General features: G+C 35.6%; 2 protein-coding genes across 4 annotated transcripts in view; both read right to left on the bottom strand.

Annotated features, from left to right (window-relative positions):
* LOC141405330 (uncharacterized) overlaps positions 1–19,602 on the bottom strand; it is a 540,708-nt gene that overhangs the window by 109,968 nt on the left and 411,138 nt on the right. The window lies entirely within an intron of this gene.
* Ip6k (Inositol hexakisphosphate kinase) overlaps positions 1–19,602 on the bottom strand; it is a 126,540-nt gene that overhangs the window by 20,511 nt on the left and 86,427 nt on the right. For all 3 annotated transcript variants that reach the window (XM_073989532.1, XM_073989531.1, XM_073989533.1), the window contains one exon: positions 4,423–5,495. In XM_073989532.1, the coding sequence (XP_073845633.1) occupies positions 4,423–5,295 (873 nt within the window). In that variant the 5' untranslated portion in view covers positions 5,296–5,495. The remainder of the gene's footprint in view (positions 1–4,422; positions 5,496–19,602) is intronic.

Here is a 19,602-nt window from a genome sequence, read left to right as displayed (position 1 = left end):
TCGAGTCCATATTTGAACCTTATCTAACCCTGTTAGAAAATTTACGATGTACAAAGTATGGACCAAATCGGTTACTCCCTTCAAGAGTTATCGTGCGCACAAATTTTCCGAACATTTTTGAACTTTTGTGGGGGAGGTACCTGAAGGAGTGGACCGATATCGCCCATCTTCGAACTTAAACTAAGTTTGGACAAAATATTACGAAGGCCAAATTGTGCACTCCAGCCAGCAGGACAGACAGACATACAGACGGACATGGCTAGATTGACTCCAAATTGTCTGAAACACATTTCGTCCAAACATACTTGGGGTCTAAAACTATTATTTCGATGAGGCACATTTTCATCGTATCAAAGTGTATATACCCTCTTTAGCCTAAAGGCTGAGGGTATAATAAGAGATTATGTAGAAACATGGAAAAACGACCTCCATTACCAGATCGCCTATTTATACCCTCAGCATAATGACTACAAAATAATGGTTTCAGAACCTCTATATCAATGAGCCTTTAGATAGGATCGTCGCTACAACAACAACAAGAACTAAAATGACTGATGAGCACGATAACTTTTCATTATATTTCTTGCTCTCCAAGAATGTCTATATTCGGTTATCTCACTCACAAAAGTTCCAGATTTTGGTTTAAGTTCAGTTTAAGGTCTCTTCGAGTATAGTTTTGAAAGATAGTCCTTTTGGTCCTGATTACAAAGATAAAATTTGTTTCGTGCACAAGTTCATGTTTCCAAACATAATGACCTGAAAGCTCTAAAAATCCTACGGTTACCAACTAAAATAATGGGCAACGACAACTCACGGATTCAGTATCCGATTTAGTCGAAACTTTGCGAATTGACATATTTCTTTTGAACATTCATCAAGTTCCAAGAAGGGCTTTATCGGACAACTAAATACCTCGGATAGCTACCTCTAAAAAGTTCAACATTTTCGCTTAAGTTCAGTTAAGGGCTTTTTCAGAATACATTTCGAAATTTTCACAGAAAGGACTTCCTTCTGTGTTCCCGGTTACAGCAGTATATGTAACTTGTTTTGTGTGTAATTTGATGTTTCCTGAAGTAATAACCCGGTAGCTCGTAAAAAAAACAACAACTAAAATGGGTGACAGGCACCGATAACTATCGATAAGAGTGACTGATATTGTTCCAACCTTCTTGGCACATCGTAATATTTCATTCAACCTTAAATCAAGCTCAAAGATGGACAAATCCTTCAAAATTTTGGCACAAGACAGTTTAATAGCTGTTCAGGGATTGTTTGGAAATTTTCACAGAAGGTTTTCCTGATTTATACGACATACATTTTTTCTTGGGCAAGTCCATGCAACTTGACATAATGGTCTGAAACATCTAAAATTCCTACTGTGACCAACTTAAATGACTAATGGGCACGATAACTATCGAAAGGAGCTGGTCGAGGATAGTTTTTATACCCTACACCACACAGTGGTAAGGGGTATTATGTCTTTGTGCATTTGTATGTAACATACAAAAGGAAACGAAATAGACCCACAGTTCCCCTTTTGGGGATATACATATAATCACTTTCTGAGTCGATTTATGCGTGTCCGTCCGTCTGTCTGTCTGTCCATGTATTTTTGTTCGCAACATACAGGTCGCATTTTTTGTCCGATTCAGCTGAAAATTGGGGACTACAACTTTTTTAGCCATAGGAAGAACGCTATTGCTTTTGGTGAAAATCGGTTCAGATTTGGATATAGCTCCCATATATATGTTCGCCCGATTTCACGTATTTTCTGTACCAAACACGCTATATACGTCCAATTTTGATGAAATTTTGAATGTGTGACTGAATTTTGTCTACAAATAAGTGTGGAAAATTATATTGAAATCGGTCCGGATTTGGATATAGCTCCCATATATATTTTCGGCCGATTTCACGTATTTCCTGTACCACACACGCTATATATGTCCGATTTCGATGAAATTTGGAATTTGTGACTGAATTCAGTCTAAAAATAAATGAGCCAAAATATATCGAAATCGGTTCAGATTTGGATATAGCACCCATATATATTTTCGGCCGATTTCGTGTATTTTCTGCTCCAAACACGATATATAAGTCCGATTTCAATGATATTTGGAATGTGTGACTGAATTCGGTCTAGAAATAATTGTGCCAAATAATATCGAAATCGGTTCCATATATATTTTCGGCCGATTTCACGTATTTTCTGTACCAAACACGCTATATATTTCCGATTTCGATGAAATTTGGAATGTGTGACTGAATTCAGTCTAGAAATAAATGTGCCAAATTACATCGAAATCGGTTCAGATTTGGATATAGCACTCATATATATTTTCGGCCGATTTCGTGTATTTTCTGCTCCAAACACGATATATAAGTCCGATTTCAATGATATTTGGAATGTGTGACTGAATTCGGTCTGGAAATAAATGTGCCAAATTATATCAAAATCGGTTAAGATCTGGATATAGCTCCGATTTATATTTTACATATTCACAGTGGTGTAGGGCCCGTCCGACTTTGATCCTTTCCTTACTGTTTTTTTTTTACCGAACTGCACGCACATCTTTTGTCATCTTTGAGACATCTTTAAAGTCTTTGGAATCTTCACGTCTACTACCATCTGTGGGGCCCTCTAAGAATGTCTCAAAACTCCAAGGTTTTTTTGACATCTTTGGGACTTCCTAAAATTCTTTAAAACTCCAAGTATATTGTCATATTTGGGACCTCCTAAAATTTTTTAAAGACTACACGTCTAGCTTCATCTTTGAGTCCTCTTAAAAATCATTTAAAACTCAACGGCTGTTGTCGTCTTTGGGCGTCATTGGGACCTCCTAAACATCTCTAAAAATTCCATGCCTGTTGTCATCTTTTGAACCTCCTTGGTACCTCCTAATATCATTGTTATCTTTTGGACCTCTTAAACATCTTTAAAAACACCACGTCTATTGACATCTATGGGAGCTCCTGGAATTTTTAAAAAACTACTGGTCTATTGTGATTTTTAGGACCTCCTAAAAATATTTAAAACGACAAGTCTATTGTCATCTTTGGAACCTCCTAAAAATAGTTAAGAACTCCACGCCCGTCATCATCTTTGACTGCTCAAAAAAAAAAAAAAAAAATCCTCGTCTATTTTTCATCTTCGAAATTTCCTAAAAATCTTTAAAAACTCTACGTCCATTATCATATTTGGGAACACCTGCAATTCTTAAAAACTTGAAATTTCCTAAAAATCTTTAAAAACTCTACGTCAATTATCATATTTGGGAACACCTGCAATTCTTAAAAACTCCGCGTATATTGTCATCTTTGGGACCTCCAAAATTGTTTAAAAACGCCACGTCTCTTGGAATCTTTGAGACCTCCAAAAACTCTTTTAAAACTCCACGTCTATTGTCATCTTTGTGACCTCCTAAAAATCTTTAAAAACTCCACGTCCAATATAATCCTTGGGACCTACTGTAATTCTTAAAAATCTCCTTGCCTATTGTCATCTTTGGGACCTCCTAACATGTTTAAAAACCCAAAATCTTTAAAAACTCTACGTCTTTTACCTCTTTAAATTCTTTAAATAGCCCGTCTATTGTCATCTTTGGAACCTCCTAAAAATGTTCAAAAACTCCACGTCTATTGTCATCTTTGGGACCTCCCATAAATCTTTAAAAACTAGACGTCTTTTATCATTTTTGGGACCTCCTTAAATTCTTAAAAATAAAATTTATTGCCATCTTTGGGAGCTCCTAAACATCTTTAAAAATTGCATGACTTTTGTACTGTTAAAACTTCTTAAAAATGCTTAAAAAACTCCACGTCTATTGTCGTCTTTGGGACCTCTAAAAAAATCCTTAAAGACTGCACGTCTATTGTCATCTTTGTGCCCTCCAAAAAATCTTCAAAAGCTATTTGTTTATTGTCACCTTCGTAAACTCCTAAAAATATTTAAAATTCTCACGCCTATTACAATCTTCACGATCTCCTGAACATATTTAATAACTTCACGTATATTGTCGTCCTTGGTGACTAAAAATCCACGACTGTGTTGTCTAAGAACTTCTTCAATATCTTTGAAAACACGTCTATATCGTATATGGAACAAAACTTTGAGTTTGTTGGTTTTTTAGGCCTCCCAACCTCCTCATCCATTGCGTCCATGGAAACTTATAGAAATTCCTCATCTATGGTACTTCCTGGACATATTCTAAAACTTTGTTCCATCGGAACCGTTTTCAAAACTTTCATCCATTGCCGCTATTTAAAAACTCTTTGATTTTTGTAGCCCTTGAAACCAGGTCCTTGATTGCTCCTAAATTCTTCAAAAAAAATCCTCATTTCATTTGCCCCTTCTCCTTAAATTACTCTAAAACACACTCATTATTAAATCATATAAAACTTAATTTTATTTCTCCCACTTACCTGATTTGATAGCGGCTGTAGAGCAACTTCATCTTCACTTTCCAAATGATCCTTGCTCAATTGGGTCTGGAACTGATGCTGGAGATGTTGTTGCTGCTGCAGTTGTGGTTGTTTAAAAGACTGTTGTACGGCTGCTGCTGCTGCTGCTGTAGCTAAAGATGCTGTGGCTCCTCCTCCATTGAGATTAAAATTACCCTTTTGGCTGTAAGTGTTTTTGTTGCCAAGTGCAGCTGATTGCCCGGATAAAGTTTCAGAGATTGCATGTTTGGCTCTTATGAAATCAACGGCACTATTGTTGGTGGTTAAACCAGCACACGATTCGGAACGTTGACGTTGATGTCCTAAATACTGATGTAGGACAGCTGCAGCACTGGCCAAAGAATGAGATTGTTGTTGTTGTGATTGTTGCTGCTGCTGATTGTTGTTAAGCTGTTGCAACGGATGTTCAAGGGTTGTGGTGGTGCTGGAGTTGTTGGTGCTGTTAGATTTTAAATTATTACTGCTTACAGACAATTGCTGCAAATTGGCAGTGACCAAAGAGCTTGTAGCAACATTTTGTTGGGGTTGTTGGGTGGTGGTGGTTGTTGCTGCTGTTGGCGATGTAACTGTTGATGGCGGAAAAGTAACTGAACCAGTTGTACTACCAAATTGTATTGGTGACAATTGATTTAAAGTTGGGGCAACTTGGCCAACATGTTGCTGTTGTTGGTGGTGGTGGTGATGATGTTGTTGTTGCAAATCATGCTCATTGTGATGATATTGCTGTTGGTTTTGATGATGGTGGTGGTGTTGTTGTATTGTATTTGGAACATGTTGATGATATGACGCACAGTCAGAATCTCCCATGCCCCAGTCCCCCAGAAAATATACCATACCCTTCCACGTAAAACAGTTTAAGCAATTGTCCGACGTCTCGGTTTAAAATAAATTAGCAACAGTTGCTACAAACAAATGTGGGGTGGTGGTGGGTGTACTTTGCTGATTTTTGGCCAACCACTGTGGGTTTGTGTTCTCTTTCAACTGATGAAAATAATCGAAATTCACTATCAGGTAATTGGAAATATTATCAGGATCTGTAAATAAAGAGAGAGAGAGGAAAAATAGGAAATTTAATATTTCATGTCCTTGGAATTGATTTATAATGTGCGATTGATTGGAAGTTAACGATGTTTGGAAACAAAATAATGTTGACCTTGTTGGCATAATAAAATGTGTGTTCGTCGTTCTTGCCACCAGGTGCGGTGTTTACTCTTCTTTATTGTTTTTGTTATTAAATCATTTCGCCCCTCCTCCTTCCTGCCCAACGCATCCATTCACATTGTGCTTGTGATAACTGGGTCAGATAGTTCAACATTTGCCATTGCAATTGTTTGTTGCTTGCCAACCAAGTGAGGAGTTTATGGTGCGGCGGCAACATGGTGGTGGCTTCCATCAATTTAGGTCAATACAATGCGGATGAGAAGATTATTATCTTATCGTCTATATAAATGGAACAGCAAAACAAATAAAGTGATTTAACCTTATGCAAATGCTTGTCACTTTTATGGGGGAAAGTGGCAACGACACCAATGCCAGGATTGGTGGGACCATGTTTAAGTTGGACTGAGTCCTTATATAATATGAAAATAGGTAATAGGGGTAATATATCAAGTTTTCACGATAAAATGAGGGTCATATCATTGATAATACCATCATGGTTGACTTTGATGTTAAAAACTGGTTTAGGGAGTATGGACAGAAGAATATTTTCCATTAAGAGAAGACATTTTGAAGGACTTCTATGTACAGAAGATCGGTCAAAGGTCTTTTATAGAAAAAAAAAATATCTTTAGAAGGTGTTCTATGGACAGAAGACATTTAGAAGGTCTCTTATCAACAGAAGATCTTTAGAAGCTCTTTTATGGTCGGAAGGCCTTTAGAAAGTCTTTTATTGACAGAAGAACTTTAGAAATTCTTCAATGGACAGAATACCTTTAGAAAGTCTTCTACGGACAGAAGACCTTTAGAAGGTCTTCTATGAATAGACGTGGAGTTTAGTAAAAATTCAAAACCATACTTGAACAACCCTTAAACTGCACTTAAGCGAAAGTTTGGAACTTTTGTGGAAGAAGTCCCCGAAGTAGTTGTCCGATATAGTTAATCTTCGAACTTGGTTTAAGTTTGAGAGCATTCCCAGCAAAATTTGAAGGAAGGGGTCCCATGCGATGACGTGATTTCATGGCATCTTTTGCATTGGTTCAAACGAAGTAGTGAAAAATCCGATCTTCTCATTAGCATTTGAACCAATACAAAGGAAGTCGTGAAAGATCCGATATTTTCATCAGCATTTGAACCCATTCCATCGATCCAATAGAGATGAATTTTGTGTTTTTATTTATACAATTTTTTCGGAGACTCGATATCACAACCAACGTTGTCAAAACTCTCGTCGTAATGATAATGTCATTGCAAAGGGTTGGTGCAAATGACATGCCAAAGCATTGGTATAAATGACATGCTCTGGATCCAAAAATGAATAGCATCTTTTGGGGTCCACGCTCATATAAAATTCTCGAATCAGTTGAACGATATGGAGTATATCGAACTACGAACATAATTAAATTTGAGAGAAATATATTGCAATGTGCAAACGCTGGGCCAATATCAGTCACTCTCTCGAATAACAAATTTTGTGACCACCTACCTTGGGAATTATAGAGCTTTCAGGCCATTATATCAGGAAGCATGGGCTATCCCATGAAACAAATTATATCGTTGTAATTAGGACCACAAGTTCTAACTTGCGTGAAAATTTCAAAACGATCCTCGTTTTGTCCAAAACTAATTTTAATTGGGTCATAAAGTCTGGAGTCATTTTCTTGCCCAAGAAAGAAATTAAGTCATTTTAATCAGGACCACAACTCCTACCTTCCGTGAAAGTTCCAAAATGATCATCGAAGAGCCCTTAAACGGCACTTAAGCTAAAATTTTGAATTTTTGTAAGAGGTAACCAAATTAGTGTTCTTGGAAAGAAAAAAAAAAACGATATGCAAAATTTCGGGCAAATCGTATACTTAATTTTTCAGTTATTGTGCTCATTAATTGTTGTTGTAGCAACTCAATCTTTTTCAGTTATCTATCTGGTTTTGATTCCACTGTGCCCAGATTCCAAAATTCGGCAAACGTGACTGGATGCGTCCATTAAGAATGAGGAGACAGGTAAGTGGGTTTAGCTGAGCAGTTAAACAAATGCAACGTGTAGGACACCCCCCTTCCACTAGTAGGGCAAATGTTGTTTCAACAAAAATCTTTAGGAAAATCCAAGCTTTTGTCTTTTTTGTCTTCAAAAAAAAAAAAAATAAATAAATAAATAAATAAAAATAATATAAATAAAAATAAATAAATAAATACGGCCCTCCACCACGAGCTATATTAAAGCAAAATGGAACAATTAGTTTCCTTTCGTTTATGAAGAAGACTAATTACCAAATTACAGCAAATTTCGTCGATCAATACCGACAAATTCCTGCGGAAAGTTTTTAGACTCTAAGAAGACTAGATTAGACTCTAAAGACCAAATTTTCGATATTTCGGTAAGATAATGTGGCTCAAACCTAAAAAATACCACAAAATTAAGAGCTATGCTTCTATGGGGGATAAAGGAAGACGTGGACATATACTAATAATTCTTTTCAGGAATACTTTATAACCCCCTGGAAGACTAAATAACAAAAAATCAGTCATTTCGGTGGGATATTGACGTCACAATTATAGAATTACGAAAATCGAGAGGTACCGTTCTATGGCGGCTATATAAAGGCAAGGACCTATACCGCCACATTTCATATCAAAGTTTTATACCCCAAAATGAAGACTAAACACCAAATTTCAGCCAATTCGGAGGAATATTGAGACCACAACCCTCAAAATACCAAAAATCGGGAGGTACCGTTCAATGAGGGCTATATGAAGGCGTGGACCGATACCAACAAAATTCTGGGGTAAAGTTTCATACTCCAAATGAAGACTAAACACCAAATTTCAGCCAATTTGGAGGAATATTGAGGCCACAACCTTCAAAATACCAAAAATCGGGAGGTACCGTTCAATGAGGGCTATATGAAGGCGTGGACCTATACCACCAAATTCTGGGGTAAAGTTTCATACTCCAAATGAAGACTAAACACCAAATTTCAGCCAATTTGGAGGAATATTGAGGCCACAACCTTCAAAATACCAAAAATCGGGAGGTACCGTTCAATGAGGGCTATATGAAGGCGTGGACCTATACCACCAAATTCTGGGGGTAAAGTTTCATACTCCAAATGAAGACTAAATACCAAATTTCAGCCATTTCGATGGAATATTGAGGCCTCAACCTTCAAAATACCGAAAATCGGGAGGTTCCGTTCTATGGGGACTATATGAAGGCGTGGACCTATACCGACAAAATTTTGGGGGAAAGTTTTATACTCTAAATGAAGACTAAATACCAAATTTCAGCCATTTCGGTGGAATATTGAGGTCTCAACCTTCAAAATACCGAAAATCGGGAGGTACCGTTCAATGGGGACTATATGAAGGCGTGGATCTATACCGACAAAATTTTGGGGGAAAGTTTTATACTCTAAATGAAGACTAAATACCAAATTTCAGCCATTTCGGTGGAATATTGAGGTCTCAACCTTCAAAATGCCGAAAATCGGGAGGTACCGTTCAATGGGGGCTATATGAAGGCGTGGACCTATACCAACAAAATTCTGAGCAAAAGTTTTATATTCCAAATGAAGACTAAATACAAAATGTCAGCCATTTCGATGGAATATTGAGGCCTCAACCTTCAAAATACCGAAAATCGGGAGGTACCGTTCAATGGGGGCTATATGAAGGCGTGGACCTATACCAACAAAATTCTGGGGTAAAGTTTCATACTGCAAATGAAGACTAAATACCAAATTTCTGCCATTTCGATGGAATATTGAGGCCGCCACCTTCAAAATACGGAAAATCGGGAGGTACCGTTCTATGGGGGCTATTTGAAGGCGTGGACCCATACCAACAAAATTCTGGGGGTAAGTTGTATACCCCCAACGAAGACTAAGTACCAAAATTTCAGTCATTTCAGTGGAATATTGAGGCCGCAACCTTCAAAATACGGAAAGTCGGGAGGTACCGTTCTAAATTCTGGGGGAAAGTTGTATACCCCCAACGAAGACTAAGTACCAAATTCCAGCCATTTCGGTGTGATAATGAAGCTAAAACCTTAAAAATATCGAAAATCGGGTGGTACCGTTATATGAGGGCTATATCAAAACGTGGACCGATATAGCCCATTTGCAATACCAAACATCCTAGGAGTAATAGAAACTTCTATACCAAATTACAAATCTCTATCTTAAAAATTGCGAGCTGTATCTTGATTTCAACAGACGGACATGGTTATATTGACTTAGAATTTTACCCTGATAAATAATATATGTACATATATACTTTATAGGGTCTCCGATGAATATTTCAATGTGTTACAAACGGAATGACAAATTTAATTATACCCTCCATATTATGGTGGAGGGTATAAAAAAATCCATTTTCTTTTAGTTTTTGGAACCTACATACAAAAAACATTTCAAAATTTCCATTTGTTGTCGTCAATGTGGCCTTCAAAATTCAGGTCTAATTGTCTAAATTCGAACTTTTACCTTATTTAATTTAAATTATTATGCGTATGTTCGAATGCATTTTAATTTCTCGGGAAAATGGAATTTCTTTTTACAAAATCATGACGACCTATTTCAAGGTTTGCGTGTCATGGACAACAATTCGAACGAATAAATAAAGGGTGTTTTTTAAGCTAGATAGAACTTTAAATTGTAAAAAGTAACACAAAAAATTAAATTTTATCCAAATTTACTTTGAAAATCAGTCGTCGATTCGCGCAACTTATAGACGACTTCGTCATTTGTTTTATCGCAAAATTGTGTTCAGCGATGAGGCGCATTTTTGGCTTAACGGGTTTGTTAATAAGCAAAATTGCCGCATATGGAGTGAGACCAATCCACAAGAGACCCTACAGACTCCATTACATCCAGAAAAATGCACCGTATGGTGCCTTTCGTGTGACCTTTTCAACATCCTGCTAGAAAAGGTTATACGAGAGGCAAACGTCAAAAGAAGTGGCACAATCTACACCAATAGCCACATGTTACTTGCTTATGCTGATGATATAGACATCATGGGACGATCAGTAAAAGAAGTAACCGATACCTTTATGAAGGTCGAAGAAGAATCTGCTAATGTGGGTCTGGCGGTAAACGGTGAGAAGACCAAGTTGATGGTGTCGACGCGCAATGCGTCCATTGAGCTCGGACCGACTGTGGAAGTTCGTGCCTATAATATTGAGTTAGTAAAAGACTTCGTCTACCTCGGCACCTCCGTAAACACAACAAACGGCATCAGTTGTGAAATAAAAAGAAGAATTGTATTGGCCAACAGATGCTACTTTGGTTTAAGTAAGCAGTTTTAAAACAAAGCCACATCTCGTCAAACAAAAACAACGCTTTACAAAACACTGATACTACCCGTGCTGATGTATGGTTCAGAAGCCTGGGTACTTGCGCCAGCAGACAAGGCAGTGCTTGGTGTGTTTGAGAGAAAAATTCTTCGAAAGATCTACGGACCAATCTGCGTTGACGGTGAATATCGACGTCGTATGAACCACGAGCTGTATCTGCTATACAACGACATCAATATAGTTAAACGTATCGAGATGCAGCGATTGCGTTGGCTAGGCCATATAATAAGAATGAGCGATGATGAACCCGCTAAAAAGGCGTATAAATTCGAGCCACATGGCGGTGCACGCAGAATTGGCAGGCCAAAGAATAGATGGCGCAAACAAGTGGATGATGAGATGACAAGGCGCGGTATTCCAGAGTGCGAAGCAACAAATAGAGAGAATTGGAGATCTTTTCTTAGTTCGGTCTATGGAACAATGTTCTGTAATGGGCCAGCTAAGTAAGTAAGTAAGTAATGGTGCGGTTTTCACTCTGGTGGCATCATCGGACCATATTTCTTCAAAAATGAGGCCGGAGCTCGCGTTACGGTCAATAGAGATCGTTATCGCACCATGATCAATGATTTTTTGTTTGAAAATATGGATGACATTGATCCGGAGGAGATGTGGTTTTGTGGTGGACTTATTGAAATCAAAATTTGGCGATAAGTTGATTTCAAGAAGTGGACCTGTCAATTGGCCTCCTAGGTCGTGCGATTTGACACCTCTCGATTATTTCCTGTGGGGCTACGTGAAGTCACTGGTTTATGCTGATAAACCAGCAACAATTGATGCCTTGGAGGCCAGCATTGTTCGTGTTATTCGTGACATACGGCCAGCAGTGCTCGAAAAAGTGGCCAAAAATTGGACGTCCAGAATGCACTTCGTCAAGAACAGCCGCGGTGCCCATATGCCCGAAATCATTTTCAAATGTTAATGTCACGTATTGATCTTTCGAATAAAAAAAAAATTTGGTTTACAATTTAATTTTTTGTGTTATTTTTTACAATTTCAAGTTCTATCGGGCTTAAAAAAACACCCTTATATGCACATATTTATTCTTCAGCATATAACACGCAAAAATTGGTTAGCCATTACACTTTTCAGAACTTAGATGGAAATTTTTGGTTATGATTCAATTGTTTGTTATTGTTAATTGCAATTAACAAGAGGTCATTGTTTGTAATTTAAAAAAAAACAACAGGGGAATTTTCCAAAATTGTCTTGCAAGGTAATATGGAATGATGACAATGAGAATGACTCATGGGGAAATTACATATGAAACTTATTTTATTCCTTTCTTAATGTGGCAAATATATGGTCTGTTCCAGAACTGCAAGAATCGACTAATTTTTACTATTTTTTCTGATAACATAAAAGAAACATTGTTATCGTAGTAAAAATTGTAAAAATTTCAAAAATAATAGATTCTTGCAGCTTGTGAAAACTTATGTCTAACTTTCATTTATAAAATAGTTATTTTCTAATTCTAAACATTTTCATTTCCAACTTATAGACCACTGCTTAACCACAATTATAAAATTATACACTCCTCAGAATTTAATTTATTCAAGTGGGGGGATTTTTATTATTTTAAGACATCTATAAAGATAATCGTCTAACGCGTGGATGCTTATCGTGAGATAGGAAGAAAAACACAAAACACTTAAATCAATAAAATCCCCGATTAAAGTAAATTTTTATTGTTTAATATTGTTATTATTGTAAATTATTTGCCATGTTTGTTAAAAGGAACAAACAAACAGCTTGAATAATAAATTAATAGTTAATAATTAGATTTTTATTTCCAAGTAAATTGGATTTTTTTTATGTCCAAGTAATAAACTAAACACTTCTTCATAATATGGATATTGTCATATTATTAGTAGAAATATAATCGAAACGAAATGACGTTATAATCCATTCACATAATATACATAGTGGTTTGTGCATTTCAATTTCTGCGAATATAGGTATCTTTTTTTTTCTTGCTCCAGACATATTGGCGCAAAGTCTCTACGAATTGCTCTACAACTAGAATTGTTGTGTATTTCAATACTGTAGAGAAACATAAAGAAAAATCAAAGAGTTTCATAAAATGGAAAGAAGAATAAAGAACAAAGATAAAAATAAAAATGAGGATATTCTCTTCTATAATGGGGGCCACAGAGATAAACAACTTGTGGCCTTTTATGACAATAAAAATATATAAATAAAATGTAATATTAAAAAGGTATAATTACATTTTAGTTAAATATTTCAACACGTAAACCTACTATGCTCTATACGCTACACCACCACATTGGGGTCAGGGGTATAATGTCTTTGGAAACGATATAGACTCATATTTCCTTTTAGGGATATACCAACCGAATTTGATATAAAGAGTGTGTATGGATGTATCTATGATTGCCTCCTTGAGTAAGTCTATGACGGAGACCATTAAAACCTTTTTATAAGATATTTTAAGAGCATCATATTGAAGGTAAATTGTCCTTTTAAGAAGTTATAAATATATCTCCCTATGGAAGCTACTCACTAAAATTGAGAACTTCTTACTTTATATTTATTTTGTTTTTCTCATGAAACTCTACCTTAATTAGTTGCGCCAAAAAGTAGCTATACAACTGGGTCAACAGACAAAATTCATATTACACAGGCATTCAATATATTGTCGTCGTCTGTCTGGCTCAGCCGAACATATGCGCCACTAACATACAAATATTCTGAAGACAAAAAAGCACAACATCGAAACATATGTTGATATTCCCAGAAGACAACAAAGGCAGGAAAATAAAAAAGTTTTCACAAAAAATAAACCCACACAAAGAAGCACGTAAAGAAATGTGTAAAGATAGCTATAGGTGTCACCGTTAATACAAAATTATCAGAACACAAAAAAAAAACTTTATTTAAATTAACAGAAATATTTCAAGCCTACTACCATTTTCAAACGTCTATCGTGTGTCTGTCTTATCCAGCCAATCTATTGCTTATTGTTCTTTACAATTCTACTCACATATAATAAAAAAAAAAATACTACTAAACAAACATTGGATATTAGAATGTAAACGTCATTTAGCTGTTGTCCCAAAAACGTGCCTAACATGACGTGGCTGATTGTATTATTTGAAGGGGTCGGGTACAAATAATTATGTATGTGATAATTGGTCATCAAGGCGAAAACTTTAATTATAATAAAAATAATAATGTAGTAATATATAAATATTAATAATTTTTTTTACAAAAGAAAGCAAATTGTATTAATAATTATTGTTATAATAATAATTCAAAAAAAAAAATAATAATAAAAATAACAAATAAAATTATATTATATAAAATATATAAATAAAATTCCCAAAAATATATAAAATAAATTTACATACATATATAAAATATTGCTTATATGATTCAATATTTTAGGAGAGAACGTCATCTATTCCTCGAGTTTTTAATTTGTTTAGGAAATTTAATAAAAAAAAAAACAAATAAAAAAGTGTCAGTCGGCTTTGCCGACAGATATATACCCTCAGCCAATGTGAAGGGAAACTTTCACCTACGGACAGATCGAATGTATTTAAGGTCTCTTCAGAATTTGGTGGCCCTTTTTAAACATTTGAACATGCCGACAAAAATGTGGATTAGGAATTAACTGCACAAAGACACAAATGTTGAATATTGGTGGGGGAGGTACCCTTAGGGAGGAACTATATGAGCCATTTTAGAAGTTAAACTAAATTTTGACAAAATATTAGGACATCCAAAGTTTGGACCAAGTTGGGTGCCCCATTCAAGTGATATCGTCCTAGCATTTTATTGACATTTTTTAAATATTGGGTAGAAGAACCGGAAGTTGTGGACCGGTATTGCCTCATGAAACTAAGTTTGGATATAATATGACGAAGACCAAATGTTGGACCAAATCGGTTGAACAGTTCGAGAGTTTTCGTGCTCTCCGACAGCCACATATGGTGACATAGAGATTTTTTACAACTTTCGGGTTGTTTTCCTAAGAAATATGGACTTGCCCATAAAAAACTTTTACCGTCATAATGGAGGTAGCGAATGCAAATCGATCCAACAACAAAGTGATTCGAGAGCAGGTCTTAAAGTGAACTTATCCGAAATTTTGTGTGAGAGGTACCAGAAGGAGTAGACAAATATAGTCCATATTCGAACCTGTTCTATATCTGGTAGATATATTAGGATGTCCAAAGTATGGATTACATTGGTCACTCCGTTCAAAAGTTATCGTGCGCACTATTTTTCCGAACATTATTCAACTTTTGTGGAGGAGGTACCTGAAGGAGTGGACCGATATGGCTTATCTTCAAACTTAAACTATGTTTGAACAACATATTACTAAGACCACATTTTGGACCGAATCGGCAGATCCGTTCGAGAGTTATCTTGCGCTCCAACCACTACACGCGGTGTCAGAGTGGCTTTTTGCATCTTTCAAGCTATTTTCTCAGGAAGTATGGACTTGCCCCTGATGAAACTTGTACCGTCGTATGGGGGGCAGTGAATACAAGTTTCTAAAACAAATATCAAAGTGATTCGAGAGCAGGTCCTAAACTGACTTATTCCAAATTTTGTGTGGGAGGTACCCGTAGGATTGGACCGATTTAGTCCATACTGGAACTACATCTAAGTCTGGTAGACATTTCACGATTTGCAAAGTATGCACCAAATCGGTTACTCCCTTCAAGAGTTATCGTGTGCCAATTTTCCGAACATTTTCGAACTTTTCTGGGGGAGGTACCGGAAGGAGTAGACCCATCTTCCCATCTTCGAACTTAAACTAAGTTTGGGCAAAATATTACGAAAGCCACAATCAAAGTGTATATGAAGAAAAGACAAAATTTTTTAGTTTTCCATAAAAAAAAAATTAAAAAAATTTTTTTAAGCTACATGAAAGATTTTTGGTACATAGACTGGGAAAAAAATCCCATTCTTAAATCTGTTCGAGATACTAATTTTGGTTGTTGCGCGCAAAAGTTATGGCGGTTTCAATTCTGATAAAAAGAAAAAAATCTTTAAAAGACTCTAATCATTACATTGAGAAACTCTCTTAATTAGGGGCTCCCTACATACTATATGTTTACTGAGGTCCCATAACTTTAGTGAAAAAGTTGTAAATTTTCGCGGAAATTAGGAAAGCATTCAAAATAATTGGTAGTTTACAACTTGTTCTAATAAAATTCAAGCTGTTTATGCATCTGAAAAATATATAAAAAAATATGCACGTAATCTAAACATCGCGAAGATTCAAATGAAACCAAAACTATACAAATCCGTTTAGCGGTTTGCATATTATAGCAAAAAACAAAAAATATATTGAGGAAATTTATAAAATTTTTGTAAGAGAAAATATTTAGTAAAATTTATTTTGTGAGTTAGTTGAACAAAATGTAAGAAAAATAGGTCGGAGTTTTTCTTCTATTTTAGTTAAATTTCACGCAAAAAATCACATTTTTTATTCTAATCACTTCTCGAAAACACGCTAACATCTAGCAGAAGATATGGATATCTTTCAAATAAATGTTGGGTTCCTTTAAATGGGGTATAATCTTGAAATAAAATTGTATCGGGTAATGTTCATTTTGAAATGCGTGTAAATCGCGAAATCCTCAAAATCACTTGATGCGCATGCGGTTTACCAATACAGCGAATTCTTCTCTTTTAATTTGTACACTTTTGGCAGGATTTACTTTGGCGGCTAAGATGTAGCATCGCCTGCAGCGTAGTGTGCAAAAAACGGTATAACGCTTATAATTTGCACAAAGTGCATACACTTTTTATGCGCATCCGATTTCACTATCAACCGTGAATAAATACATCGATCTAAACCTATTTCGATAAAATCCATTAAGAACCGTGGATGTAGCATCACACACTATTTTTGGGATAAATCGGATAAAGCTCCCATGGCACTAAATTTTTTAAACCACTTTTTTCGCAAAAACTCGAGGGATGTGTCAGTTTCTTCATTGAAAAGGAAACGATCCACAGAAAACGCGATTTAATCCGCGATATTTTCAAAAACATTTTTCGCAAATTTTTCAATTTTTGCAGTAGCCATTTCCGCCGTTCTAGTAGATGGATTTTTACGATCTGTGATTCATATGATCCGGATGGTCGAAAAACTAAAATATCGCGGGGTACCAGCACACTCAAAACGATATTGTAAATACTGTACCCAAAAAATAGGTTTTTTAGAAAAAATATCGCACTAAATTTTGGCCTTTGGCAGTAGATTACTCTGGTGCTGTGTGGGCTACATACTTAATATACATATCAGATTATGCGAAATCGCGAGTTCTTTAATCCTATAATTGGTTTTTCGAAATATCCGAATGCGCGTCCCAGTTACATAAAAAATACAAAAAACACCTGAAATCCGGCTTCAAAATGTCAGCATCCATAAAAGGTGGATGCAGTGGAAATTTTGGAAAGTGATACATTAGAAGTGTAATCTTCATTTTGTATTCTCCTACTTTTACTTTGGACAGATGTCCGTCATTTAAATGGTTTAATCAGAAATCGAATAGCAATGTAAAAAACCTGTTTAGATTCAACGTGTTTTACCTATGTTTTTTCCTTTACGCGGTCGTAACTACCACGTGAATTAAATTTTTTTGCTAAATTTTTGAGCTTTGTACGAAAACATCTAAATTAATCCAGCAATAGTCATAGTTACTGGTAAACTACAATAGTTCGCGTATTATAATAGTGCAAACCTTGGCTTCATGGAAACTAAAAAATTTTGACTTTTCCTCATATACCCTCCTTAGCCTAAAGGCTGAGGGTATAAATATATTAAATATCGCATATGATTCAATATTTTAGAAGAGAACGCCACCTATTCTTCAATTTTGTAATTCTTTTTTTTTGGCAAACTTCTTTTGTGCCTGAGATGAATAAAAATGTTTGCATACTTTTAGGCGACAGATTACGGAATATTTAAATAAGAAAATATTGATATACCCATTCCATAGTCAGTCAGAATGGAGGATTCAAATAGACAAACAAAGAAAAAAATAATATTAAAAAGGATGTGTCGATTTTCCCGACAGCTACACAGGCTCGGTTGGACCTAAACCAACTTTTAAATTAAATAAAATTTTCGTTGGATAAGTAATTGTATTGGTATGAATCAACCATTATAATTTAGCCATTAATTAACCGATTTGTACAAATAATAGCTTATTCGGAAGATATTATTCACCCCTTTAATAGGAAAAGGGATCATTAGAAATCCGTAGTGAAAAATGAAGATATGACCGTTTAAATTTGAAAATGTAAGAAACCCAGATTTTTACTGCTTTTAATGTTATAAAATAATAAAACAAAGTGACCCAACCGAACCAAAAGTATTTTCGTTGTCCATGGACGCCAACACGATAGAATTTTGTAACAGAACGTTTGAATATTTTTCTGGTCAACTTTTGTAGCACAATGTCATTTATCGATATTTACCGACTAAGGTGCACTTTATCAAGGCTAAAACGGCATGAAAAAGCATTCCAATAATTTCGCGATGTACTAGAGAGTTCTTAATTATTGTGTTGGCTACAATTTTGGCCTGTGTGTTGGGTCGCAAATCTCAATGGTTTGGCTGTTATATGCCAAAATATCCAAAAAATGTCAATAAAAAACTTAAAGTCAAAATCGGGAGGCTCAATTTTCGCGGTAGACATATGGTCCAGTAGACTTTTTTGCTCAGTTCAATCCCAGGAATTAGAAACGCGAAGGGCCCACTAAGGGTTTTTTCCTTCCACACAAATCGCCCCGGCCTAATGCGTAATCAGAATCACATGGATATCCGTATGTTAATTTTCCTGTTTTTCCTTTTGATTTTTTTACATTTAGGTAAACATTATAAATGGCATACCACCTTTGTCTAATCTTGAGATTGAGATAAAAAATAAACAAAAATATAATAAAAAAAAAACAACAGCATATAAAAATCTTGTTGTGACCCGATAATGCTGGCGTAAACCAATTGTTGCGAGACGGACGATTTGTTGCTTTTTTATTGGTCTCGATGTTGTTGTTGAACAAAATGTCGGAATTGGCACAAAATGTGGCACTAGCTGTTGGCACGCTTTGTTTTATGCCTTAGATGGATGACGCGTTTGTCACTCACTGTTAACGTCTATTTGTGTTTGCGATTATTTTCAAGTGCAGCGATATTTTAATCTTAATTGTAAAATAATTTCATTAGTGAGGGAATATTGATAAAGTTTAAAGACTTTTTTGGGAACAAAAAATTGGCATTTAAAAATTCTGATAATTTGTTAGAAAGCTTATTTGTATTGGTTTTTGGACTCTACGACTGATGTGTCAGAAGGCAACGGGTACGTGTGGAATTTCACCCAACTCTAAAGAAAGAAATAACAAAAAATAAAATAGAGATTATCTATATAAAGGTGTTAAGTGACAAGTGACAGACTGCCCCGGTGACACTGCTGAAGTAAAAAATTTTAATATTTAGCAAGAAGTCCTTAGTTCAGAATATTTCAGGGTGAAGGATATAAAACGATTTTTGACTTGTTTTTTATACCCTCAGCCTTTAGGCTAAAGAGGCTATTTACACTTTGATACGACCAAAAATGTGCCTCATCGAAATAATGGTTTTAGAC

This window comes from Musca autumnalis, unplaced genomic scaffold (genome assembly GCF_047663935.1).
Source record: "Musca autumnalis isolate F117 unplaced genomic scaffold, ASM4766393v1 scaffold_5, whole genome shotgun sequence".
In the NCBI taxonomy this organism is placed as follows: Eukaryota; Metazoa; Arthropoda; class Insecta; order Diptera; family Muscidae; genus Musca; species Musca autumnalis.
The sequence above is the reverse complement of the archived record's forward strand: the minus strand, read 5'-3'. Positions and strand labels throughout refer to the sequence as shown.